The sequence below is a fragment of the Hydra vulgaris genome, chromosome 05 (assembly GCF_038396675.1).
Source record: "Hydra vulgaris chromosome 05, alternate assembly HydraT2T_AEP".
Classification (NCBI taxonomy): Eukaryota; Metazoa; Cnidaria; class Hydrozoa; order Anthoathecata; family Hydridae; genus Hydra; species Hydra vulgaris.
The window spans coordinates 11,263,847-11,286,926 of record NC_088924.1 but is presented as its reverse complement, the minus strand read 5'-3'; the positions used below and the strand labels follow the sequence as shown (position 1 = coordinate 11,286,926).

General features: G+C 25.6%; 1 protein-coding gene across 3 annotated transcripts in view; it reads right to left on the bottom strand.

The window, feature by feature from the left end:
* Positions 1-20,916, bottom strand: part of LOC136071853 (WD repeat-containing and planar cell polarity effector protein fritz homolog) — a 50,428-nt gene extending 29,512 nt beyond the window's left edge. For 2 of the 3 annotated variants that reach the window (XM_065797353.1, XM_065797355.1), the window contains exons 1-6: positions 20,746-20,916; positions 19,251-19,348; positions 9,748-9,792; positions 9,532-9,576; positions 1,556-1,626; positions 120-179 (exon numbers count right to left, since the gene is read on the bottom strand). In XM_065797353.1, coding sequence (XP_065653425.1) covers positions 120-179; positions 1,556-1,626; positions 9,532-9,576; positions 9,748-9,792; positions 19,251-19,314 — 285 coding nt within the window. In that variant the 5' untranslated portion in view covers positions 19,315-19,348; positions 20,746-20,916. Of the gene's footprint in view, positions 1-119; positions 180-1,555; positions 1,627-9,531; positions 9,577-9,747; positions 9,793-19,250; positions 19,349-20,013; positions 20,113-20,745 lie in introns of those variants that run through there. The other variant, XM_065797354.1, reaches the window with a different exon arrangement.
* Between the last annotated feature and the right edge of the window lie 2,164 nt (positions 20,917-23,080).

Here is a 23,080-nt window from a genome sequence, read left to right as displayed (position 1 = left end):
TAAAAATTATTTTATTAAATACAAATTTTTTAATTTGATAATTTTGTAAAAATGTTTTTTCTCAATAAACATTGGATATTTATAACAAAAAAACATTAAAAATAAATACAAAACAAAACCTGGCATGTTTTGATACTTTTCCAAGATATTGAAACAACATGTTGAACAAGTAAAAGCGCCTGATTAATTAAAAAAAACATATCTATGAAAATTACACACACACAAGCACAAAAATTAAAAAAAATAAAATGAATCTTTAAGTTGTTATCTTCAAGTTAAAAGCCATTTTTAATTAAAACAATAAACATGATACGGCAAAACTTTTATGTAAAAAAAAGTGTAAAATGCTTTTCAAGAGAATAAAAAAACAACAAAACAAAAGCATGCAGGTTTGTAATCAGTACATAAAATAATTAAAAAAAAAACAACAACAAAAAGAATAATCAAACAATTGACTTAAAACGACTGATAACACTGATTCTATTCCTTTTTTTTTTTTTAAATCTACCTCCACCATGACCGCAAACAACCACTACTTAAGTTGGAAGTTACTATAAGTAAATCCTAATTACTCAAAGTATCTCCTAACTTACTAAAAGTAAATTTTAACTTACTAAAAGTAAATTTTAACTTACTAAAAGTAACTCCTAACTTAAACAGCTTTAGGTGTTGTAACCTTTTTTTTAACTCTACAATAGGATGTTAATTTAAATAAGTAAATCCTAATTACTAAAAGTAACTCCTAACTACTAAAAGTAAATCCTAATTTACAACCACTCTTAAGCTCAGAGTTACTAGAAGTAAATCCTAACTTACAACCACTATTAAGCTCAGAGTTACTTAAAGTAAATCCTAACTTACAGCAACTATTAAGCTCAGAGTTACTAGAAAAAAAAAGAATAATTATAGAACAAGGAAACATTTGACAGAAGACTTGAAAAGTTGTAGGTTGTTTGAGCCAAGAAAACATAAAGATGAGAGTTCCAAAGAGTTGAAGGGTGGGGAAAATAACTAGACGAATAAAAGTTTTTAGAGCATACAGGGACAGATACAGTAAAACAAATGAGACTTTGGTGAATGACGAATCAAGTGAGAATGAGATAATAGCTCTTTTGAGTAGTGACCATAATAGTATTTGCAGGAAAGTGAAAAAGATGCAACTTTACAACAATGGGAGAGAGGCTCTAGCTAGGCAGATAGAGTGGATCCAACTATGTTTACAATACATTTTTGGACCTTGTCTAGAAGATAAAGAGAATCATTAGAAAAATCAGCCCAAATATGTCAACAGTATTCCATACAAGGATGAATAAGAGAATTATAGATGTAGATAATGAAAGCAAGAGTAAGAAAATTGCAAGCACGATAAAGAGAAGCAGCTTTAGCAGATGCTAATTTAGCTATCGACTGTAAATATGGTTTTCATGAAATGTCAGTAGAGAACGATAACCCAAGAAGACAAAGATCTATTGTTTAGTACATTTAGTTTTTCTATTTTTGTGTTTATGAAAAACATTTTATCATACACATAATAACTTCTAACTCAATGTTATACCTCAAACTCATTCAATGTTTCTTTAAAACGATCAGATTTTCTTTTACTTGAATACCAAGACAACCCTCTAGCTAAGAAAATTAGATCATCTTTAAATTTAAAATCTTTTAAACTCACTAAAACATTTTTTATATAATGATTATCATAAATATTTTACACAAACAGATACTTAATTCATTGTACAAAATCATTTCAAATTATTTTAACTTCATATAATTATATTTATAATAGCGATGTACCAAACATTTTATACTAAATCTTCACTAAAAATAATTAATCCAGCCCTGCATTACATTATTTTGTTGATTGGTCATTTAAACTTGTAATAATAAACCAATAATAACTCACTAAAATCTTTTTTAGATAAAAATGTGTAAAAAAAAAAGAAAAAAGAAAGTAATACAAATATATAATTAGGGACATAAAACACCAAAGTCAATAAAAAAAAATACCATCAAAATTTTTGTGGTTCCTTTTGATATGTATCAAAAATATATATAACTTTTTTCTATGGGTACTCCTAAGGTTGGCCTCAGCAATCCGAAATTACAAAAATTTTTAGTTTTTGTACTTATAGAGAGGGCAGAATCACTTAAAAATATTTCTAAAATACTATAAGGGTTATTTTTGTAGCCTGATATATCTTATTTTAGATTATGCTTTGGTTTTTTGCAAAAGATGATGGAAATGGTCAGTCCTATTCATTTAAATACAAAAAAATCTTATTTAAATATAAAAAAATTGTAATTTTTAAATTTTTTTTGTCAACAAAAAATAGTTGCAAAAAAATATCTCATCAAGAAGTTTTCCTTGTTGGAAAAGAAAGTATTTAAACAAACACAGGAACCATTTAAATTTAGTTTTAAAAAGAGACACTTTTTCAAGAATGGTATTTAAAGTAAGTCAAAAACTAGACAAGAAGATGTAGATTTCCTTAACAACCAAAAAAGTAACACTTGTTCAAAAAATGTTAGGTAAAGATAAAATTTGAAACAAAAAATTGACAGTCAAAACAAAAAAAGTCTTTTTTTAAAGAATGAAAGAATACATGAGATAACAGAAAGAGTTGATTACTGAGAAATTTGATGACATAACAAAATGTTTAGATAAAAAGATAATAACAAAGATGAACAGTATCACCAGCTTTTTAAAAAAATTGAAAAACCAAATCCTGCTCCTCTTTTTGTTCCAAAAAATATTGGAAAAGATTTAGCTCTAACAGCATCATGATATGGAAAAAGTTTAACTGCACTGAGTGCAACTCTTGCTTCACTTATAAATAACAGTTCTGGAAAGACAGATGATTATTCTATTTCTACACAAAGTATTTTGAAGCAAAAAGAGTCAAGTATAAATAAAACTGCATGTAACATATAAGACTAATTTATTATATTGGCTAAGATAAAAAGTCTTACCGCGCATTACGACTCAAAATTTATGGTAGAAATAAATGAGCTTGGTAAAGAGAAAGTTAAAAGAGTAGATGTGCTAATCAGTTCACCAGATCTTTCAGAGTCCCAACTTTTGGGTATTGTAAGATGGTGCTGCTGAGTCTCTTGGAAAAGCAATCAAAAAAACTTAATTAGACACCACAGCCGCAAATACTGGCTTTCCTATCCACTGCTCAATTAGAGTCTTTACTCTAGTTGAGCAGTGGAGAGGAAAAGCTTTGATTTGGATGGCTTGTTGCCATCATGTCTATTAAAAAGGTCTATTGAAAAAAGCTAAATATCATAAAATACTTTAATATTTATTTTTATACTTAATTATGAATATTTCTCAATGAGTTAAATGATTCACCTTATTATTAAAATTTAAATGTGATTTAAAATAAATATCTTTCAACACTTTTCAAGTGTTCTTACTGGTGGTAATACAAGTTGTTCAAAGACTGAGTTTTTTGAAAGACTGAAGGGTAAATGGAAATTGTTTCTTGAAAAGAAGATAAATTATATTAACCTGAGAGATTTGACTCAGGAAAAAAAAAAGGAAATTTTTTGGAAAAGCAAGTTGGTTTGATTGATTTCAAATTAGATGTGTTTGATTATAAGTTTTAATAATAAAGTTTTTAAATAAAAATTTAAGCTTCTGAATCATTAAGATTCCTTCAAAATTGTCTCAATAACGATGTGTCCAAAAAACGACTACAAGTATTTTATTCACTTGTCATGTATTTTATTCAATTCTTTGGTTAGGTGGCAAAGTAAAAGATTTTCGCTTTAGATTTCCCATGGCTGCACATCATGCCAGATTTACGGCAGAGAGAGTTTATTATTTAACATATGTCCTTCTTCAGCCACAATTGAATTGACTATGTCCCAATATAATATCATTGCAAGGGGAAAGCTGATTCAGGTATGAGCTTCATTTAAAGCACTGTTTTATGTTGTGCGGTTTATTAAAGATCCTATCGCTACCACAGCACCCTCTTTAGATCTTAAAACAATTAATAAAATGATACAATATTCTGAGTTCTGTCTTAAACCAGCAGAAGCTGTACTGAAGTCACTTAAAAAACACATTCGGTATTTAAATAAAAAATTCGTGGTAATATGTCTTGTTGATAAATGTTTACCCGTAGATTAGTTACATAAAATAGCTCTTAAATTATCTCAAACACCTAAGCCTGCCAGTTATAAGATGGAAAAACTGAGTTCTGGAAAAACCCATTTGACAATACATCATGTAAAGGTCAGTAGCACTCAGGCAGACCATTGATAGTTGATAAAGATCAGCTGAAAGACACAGATTGAAATTAACCGTCATCTTACAACTTGAGAGATGGCAGAGATGGTCAGTATATCTCAAATAACAGTAATTAATAATTTGTGTAGATTAGGATACTTCTGTCATTACAATATATGGGTGCCACACGAATTGAGTGAAAAAAATATAATAGATTGAATTTTTATTTACAATTCACTGCTCGAATGCAATAATGTCATGGCAATTTTAAACTGTATGAGTACGGATGATGAAAAGTGGATGGTTTTTGATTATGTAAAGCAAAAAAAATCATATAGAAAAAATCATATGGAAAACAAGATGAGCCCCTACAAACCACATCAAAGCAAAATATCATGCCCAGAAATTTATGCTATGCATATGATGGAATTTAAAAGTATTACTTTTTATTAGCTTCTGTAAAATAAAACAATTAATTCAGAGAGATACTGTGCTCAACTTGATTGTTTGAAACTAGCAATTGATGAAAAATGTCCTAATTTTGGCTAATCTTTATGGAGTCATAATTCATCAAGAATTATGATCATAAAAATTTATATGACCACGCAAATAATACTTTGTTTTGATTATTTGATCATGGTTTTTAACTTTTCAAAAACAAGCTGAATAAAAAAGAATTTGAATTACAAATTAGATTTAAATAAAATTTTATGTTTGCTAGCATTTTTATTTAAGAAAAACATTTTTAAATAAAGTAAAAAATCACTAATAATGATTTTATTTTAAGAATTAATAAAAGTATATTTGCATATTATTCTTTTATTTATATAAATTATATAAGTATGCATTTTTTTATAATAGAAAATATTAAAAAAAAAATTATTTTGAATTACAAAACAATTCAGACAACTTTTTTAGACAACATTTTGTCTCTTTAATGAACTAAGAATCATTAAAGTAAATACACTAAAAATGATGAAAAAATTTCATTAAAAATAAATAGAAAATGTTTTTAAAAGCTATTAGATTAAAACTTAAATTTAAACTTTGATCGTTACTAATGTTTTTATAATGTTGATATGCTTTTAAATTAAGTCATTTTATATATATATATATAAAGTAATAATAAATAACATGACATGTCATGTATAGTTTTTATAATATATATAATTATGTATTTGTTAGGATAAATGTTAATCTTTTAAAATTTCTATCAATTTTTTTAAACAATATAAAAAACAATATTTTTATAAGAATCTGAAGTTATTAGAAACTATTTGAAATTATTTGAAACGTAATTAAAAACTTGATTTCAATAATTTTAGCATTTTAGCTTTTTATTTTAGTTGAGTTATATTGTTAGTTTTTGTGTGTTAATTTTAGTTCTTCTTATTTGCTCTTTTGTTAAGATTTCTATTCTTATTTTAAATTAATATTTAAATTTTTTTTGTTCTTTGCTAAGTTTTTTTTAGAGCATTTTTATAATGTTCAAATTTTCAAAACATATTACTAGCTGTGGTCAAATTATCAAAACAAACTATTATTTGCGTTGTCACATAATAGTTTTGGATTGCACGCCTTCCTGATAAAGTCTGTATATATATATATATATATATATATATATATATATATATATATATATATATATATATATATATATATATATATATATACACGTATGATTAACAAATTTGTTTGAAGTTAAAGATGTTTTACATTTTTTTTCCATTTGTAGATATATTTAATGAAAATATTTTTAAATGATAAACTGTTATATAACTATTATACTTAAGAAAACAAAAATATTTTGTACAAAATGAACTTATGAAGGAAATATTGTACTCTTATAAAAGATTTTTATACTTTATATGAAAAACAACAATAAATTACATACAATTAACTTTTACAGGTTAAGTGGGGGTATTTTCAGAAGTGTAAGGTGGATTTTAACCTTAAAACTCTTGATTGGCTGCCAAAGGTTCAACCTATAGTCTATTACTACAGTAATTAAAAGCAAAAATGGCTTTAAATTAAATACAAAATTTTTGTTAAATATAGAACTGTGAGTTATAAAATTTTTGTATCTACTTAAATAAAGTTGTTAACTAAAGTTACTTTTAAATCATTGTTGACAAAATGAATGATACTCTAAATATACTATACAATAAATATACTTTACAATAAAGTTCAAATTAATATTAAAAATATCAAAAGTCAAAATTTAATTTTACACATTTTTCTGCAATTGTAATAGTTTAAGTACAATGAGAAAAGTAAAAAAATTAGCTGAAAGAAATTTGAAGATTAGAAATTTTATTAGTTGGAATATTATGAGAAAAAATTAGTACCTAAGAAATCCAACACCCAAAAACCCAATAAACATTTGCTTTGACATGAGAACACAACTTGGTTTATTTTTAGAATATTTACGCACATATTGTTTTAAATTTTGTATCAATTCAAGTGTAATAAAATAGACACTGGGTATAAATGAATTCAGTGTGTTGGTAAAAACAGACAAAAATAAGGAATGAAAAATTGCATCAATAAAAAAAAGGGGTATTGTAGCAAAATAATAAATAATAAAACACGCATTAATACAATTTATATAATTTATGCAAATAATAAAACGAATAAATACATTTAAATTATTTTAGAATTTCTTATTTTGGCTACATTTCTCTAAATGTTTTTAATTTTTTTTTTAAATACTTTTCACTAAAAACCACTTTACTACATTTGTTTTATTTATTTCTTTAACATAGAAATACAGTGAAAAGATAACAATAGAAAAGATAGCAATATTTATTATTGAAACAAGTAAACTTATAACTATTATTTACTAAATTCTACCTAAAATGTTTAAATATTGAACAAAATTTGCTATATAAGTTATTGCTAAGTTTAAAAAGTTATTACTAAGTTAAAAAAAATGTAAACAAAAGCGTAAAAAAAAAGTTAAAATTAAATTAAGCTTTTAAAATTTTCTGCCTAGTTTCCAGTCTTTTAATATTTCTTTCTTGCTCCCTGTCTCTGCTAATACTGTTTTTATACCTTATACTATTTTATTGTAGCTATACCTTATATTGTTTCCCCATTTTCCCCATTGCTTCCACTGCCTTCTAATACTGTGATAAATTAGGACCACAATTAATGATTACAATTTAAAAAAAATGATACTGCAAAATTAAAAAATTCATTTTGTGAATGTCGTAATACATCAAATTTTTTAATGGATTGCTAAAAATTGATCAAGCTTTCAAAAATATTTAACATTTCAATTTCTTCATATAAAATTTTTTTGAAATATAAAAAATCAAAAATTTATTTTAACTGAAAAAAAATCATAATCAGGGCTCAATTTAATAGTTAGACATCGCCGCCCCTCAGACCATTCTTAAGATCTGCTAGAGGAGGGCAACAAACCATTGTTGATTTTTTCAATAAAAATGAACAATGGTTAGTTGCCCCCAAAACTTAGATATCAAAAACAGTCCAATTAAAATATTTTTTATTTATGCAGGGCTAAATTTAATGTCCAGCCATTAAATTGAGCCCTGCATAAATAAAAAAAATTTTAATTGGAAAATTGCAAGGACACATGTAACGTTTTTTAACTAAATATTGTTTAATGACATTAAAAAGAAACTTTGAGTTAAAAGACATAAACTATTTCACAGTAGATAAGGTAACTGATTTAAACTGTTTTTTGGGTGATCAAAAGTAGCAACCCATTGATTACACAATATCTTGTTGATATTGTTTTGTAGACTTTGTAAAGTTTTCCTTTAAATTAATGCAGTATGGCATAATGGTGTAATGCTCACTTCAAGTGTAAGGTGTACCAAATTTAAGACCACCACATCACAATAAACTTGTTTCTCCAAGTTTGTTAGTCAAGGTGTGCCTTTTGGAGTTAGAAGGTTGAACCAGTCAGGGCAAGTGAGGTTCTTTAGTTGTGGTAAAGACAATCTATTTAGAAAAAGAAAAACTCTAATATAAAACCCCCCATTTATTTTCGGATAAGTATAGGAAAAGCTTGTAAACCTTAATTGGTAATCTTTCAAATGGAAATATTAAAATAAAAAATATTCAGTTTTAGTTTTCAAACAGGTTAACAACAGGAAAAGTATTGAATTGCAAAAAACTAATCTTCCAGAATGTCATAATCAAATAAGAAAACAGCATGATAATACCTTGTCCGAACCAAACAAGCGTGATGAAAGAGATAAAAAAAAAAATTTAATGTGGATATAAGTACCAATCAAAAAGGATATATTTGATTAGTGTTATACAAAGTAGGACAGATGTCCAGAGTAAAATGATGGACAGATGTCCAGAGAAAACTTGATATTATAAAGAAGAATACAATTGTTTAAAGTAGTTTTTAATCTAATTCTATCATTATAGTGCATTTAAGGTGTGTTATTAATACCATTGTGGTGTGGGTGAGTTTAAGTTATCTAATTTTTGTTTAACAGATAAAGTTAAATGAATATCAGGAGTATAAAAGAACATTAACTTGGTTTTAATTAGTATTTATTTACATTTTTAATAATTAATTCCATGACTAATATTTAATAAATATGTTCCTTCTGTTTTCATCCTCAAGAAACTCATATATAATTTTATCTGCAACAAACACGTTAACAAAATATATAATTTGAAAAAAATATACTCAATACATAATAATCATACTCAACATGTATACAGTTTAACAATAACATCTTTGAGTTTAATGAAACTGTTTGATTGCTCAACAGAAAAAATCAAATAAGAATGTGAAACCTTTGTTTAACTGAAAACTGCTTTAAATGTCATTTTTAAAATTATTAAATAAAAAAATTAGGTGATATCAAAATGCCACCACTAAAACAAATTTTTCATCTGCAATTTTAACACTTTAAAATTTAACATTTCAAAATTTTTAACAGGATAACATAAAGCATGAAGCTCTTGAAAATGTTTCAAATAAACTCAATTCTTATTATATAACCAATTTGCTTTACTTTGTATTAAGCAAATTATCTGCCAAAAATATCAATTTTTTGATCATTATTAATAATATTATTATTAATCTTCATTGTTATTGCTTATTATTATTATTATTGTTATTGTTATTATTGTTATTATTGTTATTATTATTGCTATTATTGTTATTTTTGTTATTGTTATTATTATTGCTATTATTGTTATTTTTGTTATTATTGCTATTATTAACATTATTATTATTCACAATGATGACATAAAATCAATAAATACATAAAAAAACATTAAGAAGAAAAGCTTACCTTCAATATACTTTCGCTTTAAGTCAATGTATAAATCATTACTTGCTTTGAATCAAACACAAATTAAAAAAACATTATTAAGTAAAAATACAACTAGAAAAAATATTAATATATAAAAATACCTTTAATTTTTATATTAATATTTTTTAATTTTTATTTTGTAAATTTTATTTCATTTTAAATATTAAATCTTTTATATTTATTAATTCAACTTACTATTTTTTTTATCTTCGTATATGTGAACTCCAACAGATTTGATAACTATAGCAAAAAATATTCAAAAAAATAAAAACATGAAAAACAAAAGTTAATACTTTTATAAAACAGTTTGCAGTGTTAAAACCATAGTGCGCTTAGAAAGTAAAATGATAAAAAAATAGATTTTCCAGAAAAAACTACCCTTTCGTTACCTTTACATTTAAAAAATCAAATAAGTTTTTACTTCTAGAAAGTTAGTCACCGATTATATTCTGCACATTTTAAAAAACCAAATTAGAAAACTATATTTGGCATGTAAATATAATTAAAAGAAAAAAAAAATTATTTATCTTTAGATTATTATAATTATTATAATTGTTTATCTTGATATGTTGACAGGTTATGTAAACATCTGAAATATTTTGATAGTTAATGTGATTTTGTAAAAAAAACTATTTATTTATATATTTTATATATATTTATTTATTTTGGTTTCAGCCAGAATAAATGAATGTAAGATCAGCTATTTATCTGTGAAATATTGACCGGACAGGCTGCGCAGATTATTTACCTAGAATGTTATTTTTGTGAAAAAAAAAAAAAAATTTCTAAATGAGTATAAGTAGAAAGCTGTTTCAAGCATTTTTTTTTTTTTTTTTTTTAAATTCACCTCCCCAAGGCCGAGAAGACCACTACAGATGAGGAGGCTACTTGTGGTTATAACCCTCTCTCAACTCTTTAACTCCGAAACACGAACCTTGACGAACAAGGCCGCTGCGCGGAGAAACAAGTTGAGCGCGGTACTACTAGGGACGTGACGGAAATCAAACTCGGAACCTCTCGCTTATGAAGCGAGCGCTCTACCACTACACCACTACCGCATCTTATTATTAACAATTGAGTTAACCATGTTAATATTTGATTTATTTTAATACAATTAAATTAGCCTGACATACAATAGTCTAATAATTTTACAGATAATTTTAACAAAAACTTTTTTTATATAATTGAAAATAATTAAATAATATAACACTTTGATAACTCATCTAAATTTAAAAATGTTTAACCAAATAACTAAACACATAAAGCAAAATTATCTGATACCAATCACACATCGTGACATCATAACACTACTTACACATTAATACAGTTAGTCATTTTATGACACTAGCAACTGCGTCACTAGTTAGTGCAAGGGGGTTAAACACTTGGATTGCAAGAGGACAACAAATGTGATGCTAGTTAATTAGGTGACACACAAGTAAAACTTAAAAATTTCATATTTAATAAAAATAAAATCTTCCTACTTGATAGCATTTAAGCATCAGTTAGATTTCAGGTATGACAGTACATGTAACGAAAGAGCGCCCCAGATAAAGTTGGTAGGTATTAGGAATTAGTGCAAAAGAATTACTTTTAAAAATTAATTTTGAAAGATATCTTTCAAAATTAACTTTTTCACTTTTGTGATGAAACATTTGTAAAATGAACAAATGGACATCAACCTTGTGCACATAAGGCTGATGCATCAACCATGTGCGCATAAGGTTGACACATAAGGTTGATGCTCTTATGCAAGTTGGTTTTGCATTGATTCACCTAACATCTTTGTTGTATGTAAATCAATTTAAACCCAAGCTACTTGAAGCATGATCTTTAGCTCTTTTTTTTTGAGACACTGCCATTGTTTTGTTCCAGAATAGTATTAAGGTGTTCAATTGGAATGAGATATAAATTATGAGCTGGCTATTCAAATTAACTCAATATTTTTCTGGATGAAAAACTCTTTTTTTTTTTTTTTGACGTATGCTTAGGGTGGTTGTCTTGTTAGAAAATAAAATGTTTTCATATAGTTTTCCAGTTAAGGTTAGATTTTTATTGAGAATGTTGACATACATCTCAGAGTTCATAATTCTACCAATAAACTCCAGCTGTTTTATTTTAAGCCAATCCTCACACTATAACAGTGCCTCCACCAAACTTTACTGCTCCTTGAATACAAATTAGTGTAAATGTTTAACCTTTTCTCCATATTTTTTGAGCTCAATCGAGTTTCAAAAGATCATTTTTTGACTCTTCAACCCACAAAACTTTCAGAATGTTAACAGCATGTTTTATATAATTTTTAGACAATACAAGCCTTGGGTCTTTTTAAATAGAGTGAGTTTAAAAAAAAAAAAGTTTTGTTGTGTAGAACTCTTGCTTTAAATCCACTTTCTTTAAATCAATTTTGAATAGTAATTTGCTCACTTGAATTCCAAATTCAACTGAGCAAATTACTATTCAAAATTGCAAATAAGGCTTGATATTTTACTAAAAATTACTATAGCGAATTCCAAATAAGGTTTAATATTTTTGATGCTGTTAAAAAATGGTTTTTATGCACCACCTTGACAATTTGTCAATTCTTGATGTTGTTTTGAGCTTATATCTTGCCTGATTTTTTAAACATTAAAAGTACAATATGTTTGGATATTTCAAATACCAAAAATTTTTTGGGTATACCCAAGAAGTTTTACCTTGTTTGAACAATTCATTAACTAAAAAAGCTTGCAACCATACCTTGACCTAAACTGCCAATCTTGATAATATATATGGTAAATCAAATGGGTTTGATTTATAAAAATATTAGTCAACTCTCATTGATTCTGGATTTAAACTCCATTCTTTCGCCAGAAAATTTTTTTTAAATTTACATCATTAACTAAAACAAATTATAATAATTTGTAATTGCAGTAATAATATATAATTATAATATGTAACCGCAAAGGTTAAAGCCATCTTTCAAAGATAATATTACTATGGGCATAGAATATGTAAAATCAATATTATGTATAATAAAAGACAAAAATATATATATTTTTTAATATTCTTTTAAAAATATTTCCTTATTTATACAAACAATTTTTATTTTCTTTACTCAACAAGCCAATACCCAATAAAAACAAAACAATAGTTTTATGCAATTTATTATTAGATATTTTCTGAACATGTTATTTTACAAAAATAAAAAGACTTGTGAAAGAATGGTATTAGCATTCCTGTGCAGAACCCAAAGTTGTTGCACTACCAAAGTTACACTACGTCATAAATCAGGCTATAATGTTTCTTCTTATAACATGACTATCATATAGCTCCTTAAAATTTCTCAATCTTGGAGCATCAATAATTTGCTCTGGCAAAGAGTTCCAGTGTTTCACTATACGATTTGTGAAAAAATATCGCCTCTGTTCGCAATGCTTCGCCAGTTGACACTTTAATCACATAGCATGACCACGAGTACCACCAGCCGGTCCATCGCAAAGTAAGGAGGAAAGAGACATCGGTGGGTGATGCCAGTTAATGACATCAATCTTAAAATGCTGCTTCATATCACTTCTGATCTTTCTCTCAGTCAGGGTGGTAAGTCCTAGTTTTTTGAGCCTTTCATTGTAAGGCAGTTTTAAAATCGAAAAAATTACTTTTGTAGTGTTTCTTTGAATGTTTTCTAAAATATTGATGTCTCTAACTTGATATGGTGACCATGATTGAACTGCAAATTCTAAGTGTGGTCTAATATAGGTTATATAAAGCAATTTCCACAGATTTAAACCTCTGTGCTGAAATGCTTTTTTAAAATTCCAAGTATTTGATTGGCCTTCATAGCAACAGAATCAACTTGCTTCTTAACTATAAGGTTATCAGAGATGAGTACAACTAAATTTCTTTCAATATAGATATCAGCTAATATGACTTGTGTGCCATTGTCATCATACATATAGTATTTTTTATTTGATTTAATTGATCCTTGACCAATATGCATGACCTTACATTTTGTTATATTAATGGAGTAACATTTGCTTTTCCATCTATCAGGCACAACACCAGTACTAAATGAATGATTATAGATTATACTTAAAGGTAAAGCCATACTTGAACAAAAATGTAAGAGAACTCATGGGTGGATGCAATCGAATCCAGTAGACTTATTTGGATCAATTGCTATTAGTCTGTTTTTAATATGTTTGTGATTAAAAAAATGGTCAGCGGCCGTATTCTCATCTCTCCCTTAAGCTTAATGGAGCTTTTGTCTGAAATTTCATTACAATATTTCTAAGTAAAGAAATGACTAAAATTTATATAAATTCATTAAAATAAAACTTATACCAAAATAAAACATTTATGTTTAAAAAATTATAATTTTAAATAAATTTTTTATTAATGTAATTTAAAAGAAATTTTTGACTAACGTTAAGCTTAATGGAGAGATGAGAATACGGCCGCAGGAATTTCAGTGCATTGAATTTCAGTTTGATTTTTAAAATAAGGCAGCCCATCTGATGATTCTACAACAAAAACAGTGTAATAGTGGTAAATTTAGTGTAATAATGGTAAATTGAAAATGAACTCGTGCTTTTTTTAAGCGATACTTTTCTTTGAGGAAAAAGTATTAAAAGCCAATAATTTAAATTTAAAAACTACAAAATCACTGATTTCTGCATCAGAAAAAAAACTTTGATCGTAAAGGACTAAGCACACATAAAAATCTATAAATACGCATAAAAATACACATAAAAATATTAGAAAACGCAATGCGGTTTCTAATAATTGTTTTTTAATAGTTTTTTATAATTATAATAAATTTTTTTATAATTTTTAAATAAATACGCATAAAAATAAATGGTATCTAAATAAATGGTATAAAAATAAATGGTATTTAAATAAATAGGCATAAAATTGTAATTAAATTAATGGTTTTGACTTTCGTCCAACACGCAAATGTTGGATGAAAGTCAAAAGTAATTAAAAGTGACGTATGTGTTGGCGTAAGAATCACTTTTTTCCTTCCGTGCTTCCCAAATGCAACAAACTATATATATATATATATATATATATATATATATATATATATATATATATATATATATATATATATATATATATATATATCAGGCATGGACAGGAAAAACAAGCCATTGAACGCTATTGCTGAACAGGCAAATGATTTTTTGTTGTTGACAACTTGACCACGACTGTTTAGATGCTTTGATGATTTAAACATTTCAAAAATGCGCTAAAAAAAACCCGCTAAGCTAAACTTTAATTAGGAGAAAAATTAAAAAAATAAAGAAAAAAGAAAACAATTGCTTACAAAAAAGAAAATATATAAACTTTAAAATAAAACTCAAACTCAAAGCAAAAATTAATTTTTGTTACATTTTTAACTGCATTTGAAATAAATTACTTTAAAACTTATCTTATAAAACAATTTGTTAAAGTTATACAAAATGGTTTTACAAATTATATTTAATGATTGCTTAATTAATGAACAAATTTTATTTTAATTACTGAAAATTAAAATTAAATTATTGAAAGAAAAAAATATATTATTTTTAAATTGTATAAACATTTTTTTCAAAAAGTTGCACAAAAAAAATATTGTTTAAAAAAATAAGGTAGTCTTTTTAAAATAGTAATTTTTAATCATTTCATACTCTGATTAGTAAATCTAGTTAAAAATTTTTATTTTTATTTTTTTTGTTTCTATTTTTACAATTCTTTGTAAAAATATAAACAAACAAAAAAATACAGCAATTAAACCATTCTATTGCAATGAGAAGTGTCATTTAACGCATTTAAAAGCCATTTTGTTTTTAATGTTTTTATTACTTATCAACAACCCCCACGTTTTTACAAAAAAATTGTTTGCTATATATAGCATTTAAAATACAACTTGTGACTCTTGTCAACAATTAATGATCATTATACAAAATGATATAATAATAAAAATATGCAATGTGTGACTTTTGCCAATAATTAGCAAAGCTAATTATTGACAAATTATTGATGCACATTAAAATCACAACAGGAAGATTTAATTTAACTTATTCTTAATTTAAAATAACTTAAAAAAATTTTTAAAAGATTTTTAGAAAGATATTAAAAAATAGTTTCAAATGTTTAAATTTATCATAAAAAATACATGCCTACTAAAAAAATTGAAATATAAGATTTAATTTACACAAAATGTGTTTATTTTAAACGATCATTGTAATTAATTTTTTATTTAGAGTTTTTGTGTAAAATAAAAACTTTAGAAAAGATCAAAGATTAAAACTATTCATGACGTAACAATTTTTTTATTGCATTTAAATTCTTAAAATATCAAAACAGCCGTAGTCAAATTGAGAAGAAAAAAAATATATAAGCATGGTCAGTTACACATGAACTTAATAGATTGATTATCAATTGTTAGATGCGCTGAACAGGTACCTTATGCTACTTTCTACTTTTTTTTGTATCCATTTCTCAAATACACTCTTAGAACATTAAGCTATCCATTTAACTTTTATTTTTATTTCTGTATCTGCAAAGATAGTGCTTAGCTATTTTGAAGAAGCAAGATAATATTAATTTACTTATTACAAATATAGGAATTTTATCACTCGCTGCATTTGCTGTGTCATTCCAGTAAGATGAACTTTACTGTGCTATCTATTCAAGCCTTTATAATGCTATACAAACCTCAAATAAATTTTTAAGTAACTTATTAGGTTGCATACAAAAAAACAATCCAAATTCACCTGCATTATTAATTTTATGAAGTTCATGCCTGAATAAAATTGTAGGGAGAGTTATTTCAATCCATAGCATGGTTAAATCAGCCGTAAAAGGTGTTACCTGTTACGACTGAAATAACCTGTTATTTTTGTGTTAATAAAAGTTCAAGTTATTGAGGGCTTATATATATAGGGCTTGAATTAACGCAAAAAAAATCTAACCCCCTCATTCCTGGCGCCTCGCATTAGTATAAAATTGCATCTTTTCTTCATTAATTCGTAATTGTTATTTATTTAACATAATACTTCTCATATTATTTTATAATTTTCTTGTTTGGCGGAGTTTAAAATGGTCTATGATACTATTACAATTTACAGCTTAAGTTATAATTTAAAGTTTAAGTTATGAGCAAGAAAAGTAATTAATACTATTACAATATTACTTTCAGTAATTGTTTTTACTTAACATAATACTTAATAAAAGTAAAAATAAAAATGAAAATATTACAATATTTAAACCACTTTAATTAGTTGTAGAAAACTATTATTTAAAACATATTAGTTGTAGTAAACTATTAGAAAACTAATGCATTCGTGCTGATGATAAAACACATGTTATTTTTAAAGAGTAATGAATTGTTATTGCAAAAAACTATAAAACAACAATAAAACAAACTGGAAAGTTTTGACAATATAAAGAGCTTGTCTATGGATATACATGCTTATGTTTTTTTTTTTGCTTAGACCCAACTTGTTTGGTCTAGACCAAAATGGTATATAACCAAAATATAACATTTAAGATAAAAGAAAGAAATGTTATTGTTGGTTATAAATAGTTCATAAAATTATAAATATCATAAAAAGCCAATAAAACCCAGATTACCAAGTTTTAATTGGGCCTTTTAAGGCGGCTTTTATTTTTTAAAGCCAACCCTGATTTATGTATATATATACATTTATGTATATATATACATTTATTTATATATATATATATATATATATATATATATATATATATATATATATATATATATATATATACATATATATATATATATGTATATGTATATGTATATATATATATATATAAATATGGAGTATCAATGTCTAACCATGTCAGTGCGTATCACAATCACGGCTGCATCACAACATGATGATGTGATACAGCCGGTATCACATCATCATGCTGGTGTCTTAACACAAAGGTGTGTCAAGACACCAGCCCACGTTCTTGGCAGATAAATGTTACTTGTGGTGCAACAATCCTACACAGAATTGTGAAAAAACCTTAATGTATGAAAAAGTATCAACCACAGTACAAGCACTCACATACAACTAGTAATTACTAGTACAGAAATTTGGTATATATTTCCAAGAAGGTGAGCTGGTGTGTTTACACACCTTTGGTATCACATCATCACGCTGATGAGCCCCAAAGGGCTAAACATGTGTATATGTTTATGTTCACACATATACATATAAACATACTGTACTTCTTACAAATTTACATACTTTCTTATATACTCTTCTTCTTACATACTTCCTGCTTTAACTCTAATTTGATGTATGAAGTTTTGATGTATTAGGGTATTAGGGTGGTTTATAAAAGGAATTTTTTTTGAAAATGTATGCTCCAGATTTTAAATCTGTTTAATATAACAAAAAGACTAAATTTATAAATTTTTTGAACAAAATAATTTAAAGAACTTTATATTGATAATATTAGTGACTTGTTAAACATTCAAAGGTCTTGAGGAGCCTATAAAAAGATTTTTAATTGAAAAAATTTTCAAATTCATTGTTATTATTTCATGTCAAGCACATTTAGGAGTTTGGAGTAGACATTTAAAAAAATTGTTTTTATGTATAATGATGTATGAAGCTCCAACAGATGGTTATTTAAGTATTTAAAAAAAAAACATAGGGTTAGAAATCTAATTAAATGGGTGAATGTTAATAGGGAGGAATTCCAATAATGTAAACTTTCGGGAAACTATAAAAACTAGATTTTCCCATGTAGTAAATTTTTGTTAATGACTCAATAATTTTTTTTGAAAGTGAAAAACATTCTCTTTAAAAAAAAATTATCAAACCATTATCAAAAATTTACTATGGGGGAAAACGCAGTTTTTTTTAGTTTCCAGAAAGGGTATATAGTTGGACTTCCGCCCTTTTAACATTCACTGATTCAATTATTGTAAAATGAAACCTTTTTAATTACTTTTTAATTTTTATAAATTTAAAACAAATAACATTTATTGGAATATAAAATTAGGTTTAAATAAATAAAACCACATATATTTGTAGTATAAACTCATATTTAGTATAAACAACTACAAATATTTGTATTAGTTGTAAATGTAAGCTAAAATGTTAGTACATGTTCATAGTTATTTATATTTAAGTAACAATAAACCTGTGCTTAAACAGTCTGTTTGCTCTAGTTATATTATTTTTAGGGAAAAAGCTACATATAAGTGTCCTAAAATAATAAAAGATATATTCCTAAAAAAATATTGTGTCACAAAGTAAGAAATCTTAACTAAGAACCAGTGTTTCTAATTTCTTCAAGAAGTATAGACTTTTATTATTAAAATGGTCTACAAACCACTGATTTTTATCTAAAGAAACAGTCACTATATATTTTTAAGAGTCTAGCATTTTTCAATTGTTATTAAATTACTGCTTACTACTCAATTTATTATTACTACTCAATACATAGATTTAATAGAACAATAGATCAATAAAAAATCCATTAAAAAAATTTGATTTCCTTAGAAGTTATTTGTATGAAAGTTACAACTCTCATATTTTGGAAGTTTTGTGGTGGTTTAAAAGCTTTAATGGTTATAATTCTTGTACACTGCACACATTGCTACAAAACTCTTAATAAATGTGTGTATAAACCCCAATAATGTAATAACAAAAGTAAGAATAAAGATGACTAAAATATTATTAACACTCTGTTTTAATAATAAGTACCGTGTGGCTGCAACAGCTTTCGTGAAGAAAATATGTGAAGAAATGCAAGTAAACCTGCTGGCATATTATAAGTTGAAAATATTTGTGCGACTTACATTCTAAAAATAACATTTTTATGAATTTATAATTCTTGAATATAATGACAACAATTTATATTGATTTTATTGACAGCTTTAAATAAAATTTAACTAGTTTTAAAATTGTTTAAAATTTTAATGTTCATTATAAATTTTCATTAAAAAATTTAAGAAATTTTTTTTTGAAAATTCATAATAATATGAAGTTTTATTTAAATAAAATAAGACTGTCATTATTTCTAAAATAAACGTCATTGTTTAAACAATAAAACAACTTTATTATTTAAACTTTATTCAGCTTAAACTTTAAACTGAATTGCTCTGATGTATCTGCATTCCCAACACTTGTAGTAGCAAGGATGCAAAATTAAATATACCTGAGGCTTATTTATAATACAATAGGATTTTCAAAGTTAGGCTATTAATTTAAAACATAACATGACTAGCATTGCAATCAATAATTCTTATTGTAATTATTACAAAATTTAGTAAACCAAACAATAATTATCATTTATTTTATTAATATAATCATAACCAATAATTTTTAATGCATTATTTATAGCTGTTAGTATTATCTCTTTTAAAAACATTTTAACTCATACTAGTTGTACTATCTTGGAGTTTTGTTAGTAACCTATATGTGAAGAATGACATTCATGCGGTCATTTATTACCAATTTAACTCACCCCTTTAGTTTTTTGTTAACAATAAATTATTGTGCAACTTATTATTTGCCTGAGTAAATACTTTTACTATTATGAGCCTAGTCAATTTTAGAGCCCGTCAAAAAAAATATAATTAACTGAGCAATAATTGTTAGAGATTAAAATTTTACCATTGCAAATCGTTTTAGATTAAGAATTAATCCTCAGCTAAAATAAATTAAATATTAATTTAATTTTATAAGGACTAAACAAAAAACTAAATTTTCCGGTAGTACTCACTGATCTCTATATTACCTTATTATAATATAATAAGTTATAGAGTATATAATAATAAGTTATATAAATTATAATAATAATTATGAATGTGATCTCTATAATAACTTATTATATTATAATAAGTTATTATAGAGTTATATATAATAAGTTATTATATCATACATAATTTATCATACATAATAATAACTTATTATATTATAATAAGTTATTATAGAGTTATATAATAAGTTATTATATCATACATAATTATCATTAGAAGCAACATTTAATAACTAAGAAATGAATCGTCCTAGTTTATTACTTATGATATACTATAATAATATATCATAAGACTTATTATATATTATTATAGTATATCATTTGTATTACTTATGATAAGTAATACAAATAATAAAAATTATTATTTGTATTATAATAAAAATTATTATTTGTACGTTAATATGCCGTAATTTTTATGTCAATAAATTTAAAACACACCGCATAAAACATTAGTTTCCTCCTCAACGGAAATTAGTAAGACTTATTAGTAAAAACTTGGCTTCTCATTGAGAAGCTAAGCTTCTTTTTTTAAATTCTTCAAAACACACAATATTCTGATATGAACCGGTTTGTCTACTACCATTTTCAAAGCAAGTTTTCTGGAAGTGCAAAAGCAATTTTTTCAATTAACCGGTCTATTAATTTCAGCAAATATTTGGGCAGGAATCCGAAATGTCAATTTGTTGAGGTGTAAACAGCAATACCCTCACTGTAAAGTACTTTTTACATATATTTTACTATTTTTCGTGTTATTAACAGTGCCGTCACATCTGATTACGTTCAGTTTATGAACTATATTAATGAAGAATATGGCTATGTTTTCAACAGACCAACGTACACAGAACTTGATTATTATTAAACTGAGTAATTTATAATCCGACAAAGCCGTCTGTATTTGAGTTTTTCCAAAAGTAGAGTTTAACCCTTCCTTCCCATTAAAATACAGACCTGATGGGTTATACTTTTCTTTACTCTGCATTTGAAATTGTGAGCAATTATCCACTGTTTTTGTCAACAACAAGATTGTGAATCATAACTGATTACGATACTAAAATCTTTTCAAATTTTTTAAGCAATGTCTAAAAAAAAAGAAATTTTTTTAAGCAATGTCTAAAATCTTTTCAAATTTTTTAAGCACTGCCAATACTCTGTCTGATAATCCATATCAACCATACAAGGTTGCGCATCCTCTATAATGACATAGTTAGCTTAACTTTTTTATAATTCTTTATCTGAATTCTTTTGCTTTAGTGTTTCATCTGAATAGTTTAAGTAGGAATTTTGCGATAATAAACTATTAACGGACAGAGTTTATAATCATCATATTTTTCAGTGTGGAAGTGTTGTTTAAATCTATTTTTGTAATTTTCGTTTTCTTCATTACGTTACAAGGATTTCATAAAACTTAGATAACTCTCAAATTAATAATAGTTGTCAAATTAATAAATGGTATCCATTTATTAATTTGACAACTCTGCAAAGCGTTACTGAGGGTATTGAAACTTTATCAAGCACAGATTTTATCTTTATCAATTTGTTGTACAACACTATTTGAAACATAAGAAAACTTAAATGGCTAAATGTTTGACAAAGCTACTTTATAATTTCCTCTAAAACAACACTTAAGAACTTTTTATATATTAGATGAACAATAATGAGACATTTAAATTCGTTTCTAGTAAATTTTGGAAAAAACAGTCATGATCAATTGGTTAATGTTATCAATCAATCATAACAAAAATATATTATATTAAGTTGTTGTGATGGAAAACCAATTTTGCAGTGCATCGCTGGAATACTGCAATGCGAACTTTAATACGAGAAATATTAATATTTAAAAAGAAAGAGAAATGTTTATTAATATATATCGTGCTTGAAGATGGGCTTGCTCCAGATCTAAAATATTCGCAAAATTTTTTTGTGCATAATTTATAGAAACCCTAGAGGCATGTTTCGCAATATAGCCAATCAAAAATCAGAATTTTTTTCCCAACCTAACCTAAAGGTCTAGTCATCGAGAATCACTGTTAATAATTAATAGTCCGTTATCAAAAAATATGTATATACTCATATACGTTCTGAGTAAACTAAAATTTTACATTGAATTTTAGTTTACTAATAAAATAAATATAAACAAAAGTTTATTATTATATTTGTCACACAGTTTATTACTAAAAATCTTGATATGGTTTAGAATTTTTAAATCGTGCAACAGAAATCTTATTAAAAAAAGACCTTTCCACAGTTATTTCCATCTATTTTTAGAGTGTAGAAAAAAGTTATTTGTTTATACAGTAGAATCCCGTTAACTCGGACTCTGAACGGATATATATTTTGTCCGACTTGGCGAATGTCCGAGTTAAGCGAAGCTTTCGGTATGTATAGAGAATTCAAGGGGAATTGAAAACTTGTCCGACTTAGTAAAAGTCTGACTTATCCAGGGTCCGAGTTAACGGGATTCTACTGTATGTGTTTTTGATATGTAAAAGCTGAATTTCACATATTTAGAATTTTTCTTTTTCTAAATGGAAATTATTTTATTGTGTTTTGAATGTACATTTGTAAACTTTTTTGTTCATTTAAGAAACCTAATCTATAAAAAATTCTTACGAAATTCTCATGCCTTTGGGAAAATTACAGATGTCTTTTTACTAACATAGAGAGGGTTACTTGTCACGAAATAAATGGGCATGTTGTTACGTTTACCTCAACTGTGCGCGTTATTTTTTAAACCACTTATTTAAATTCTTGGTTAGTGCTATATAATGTCGTT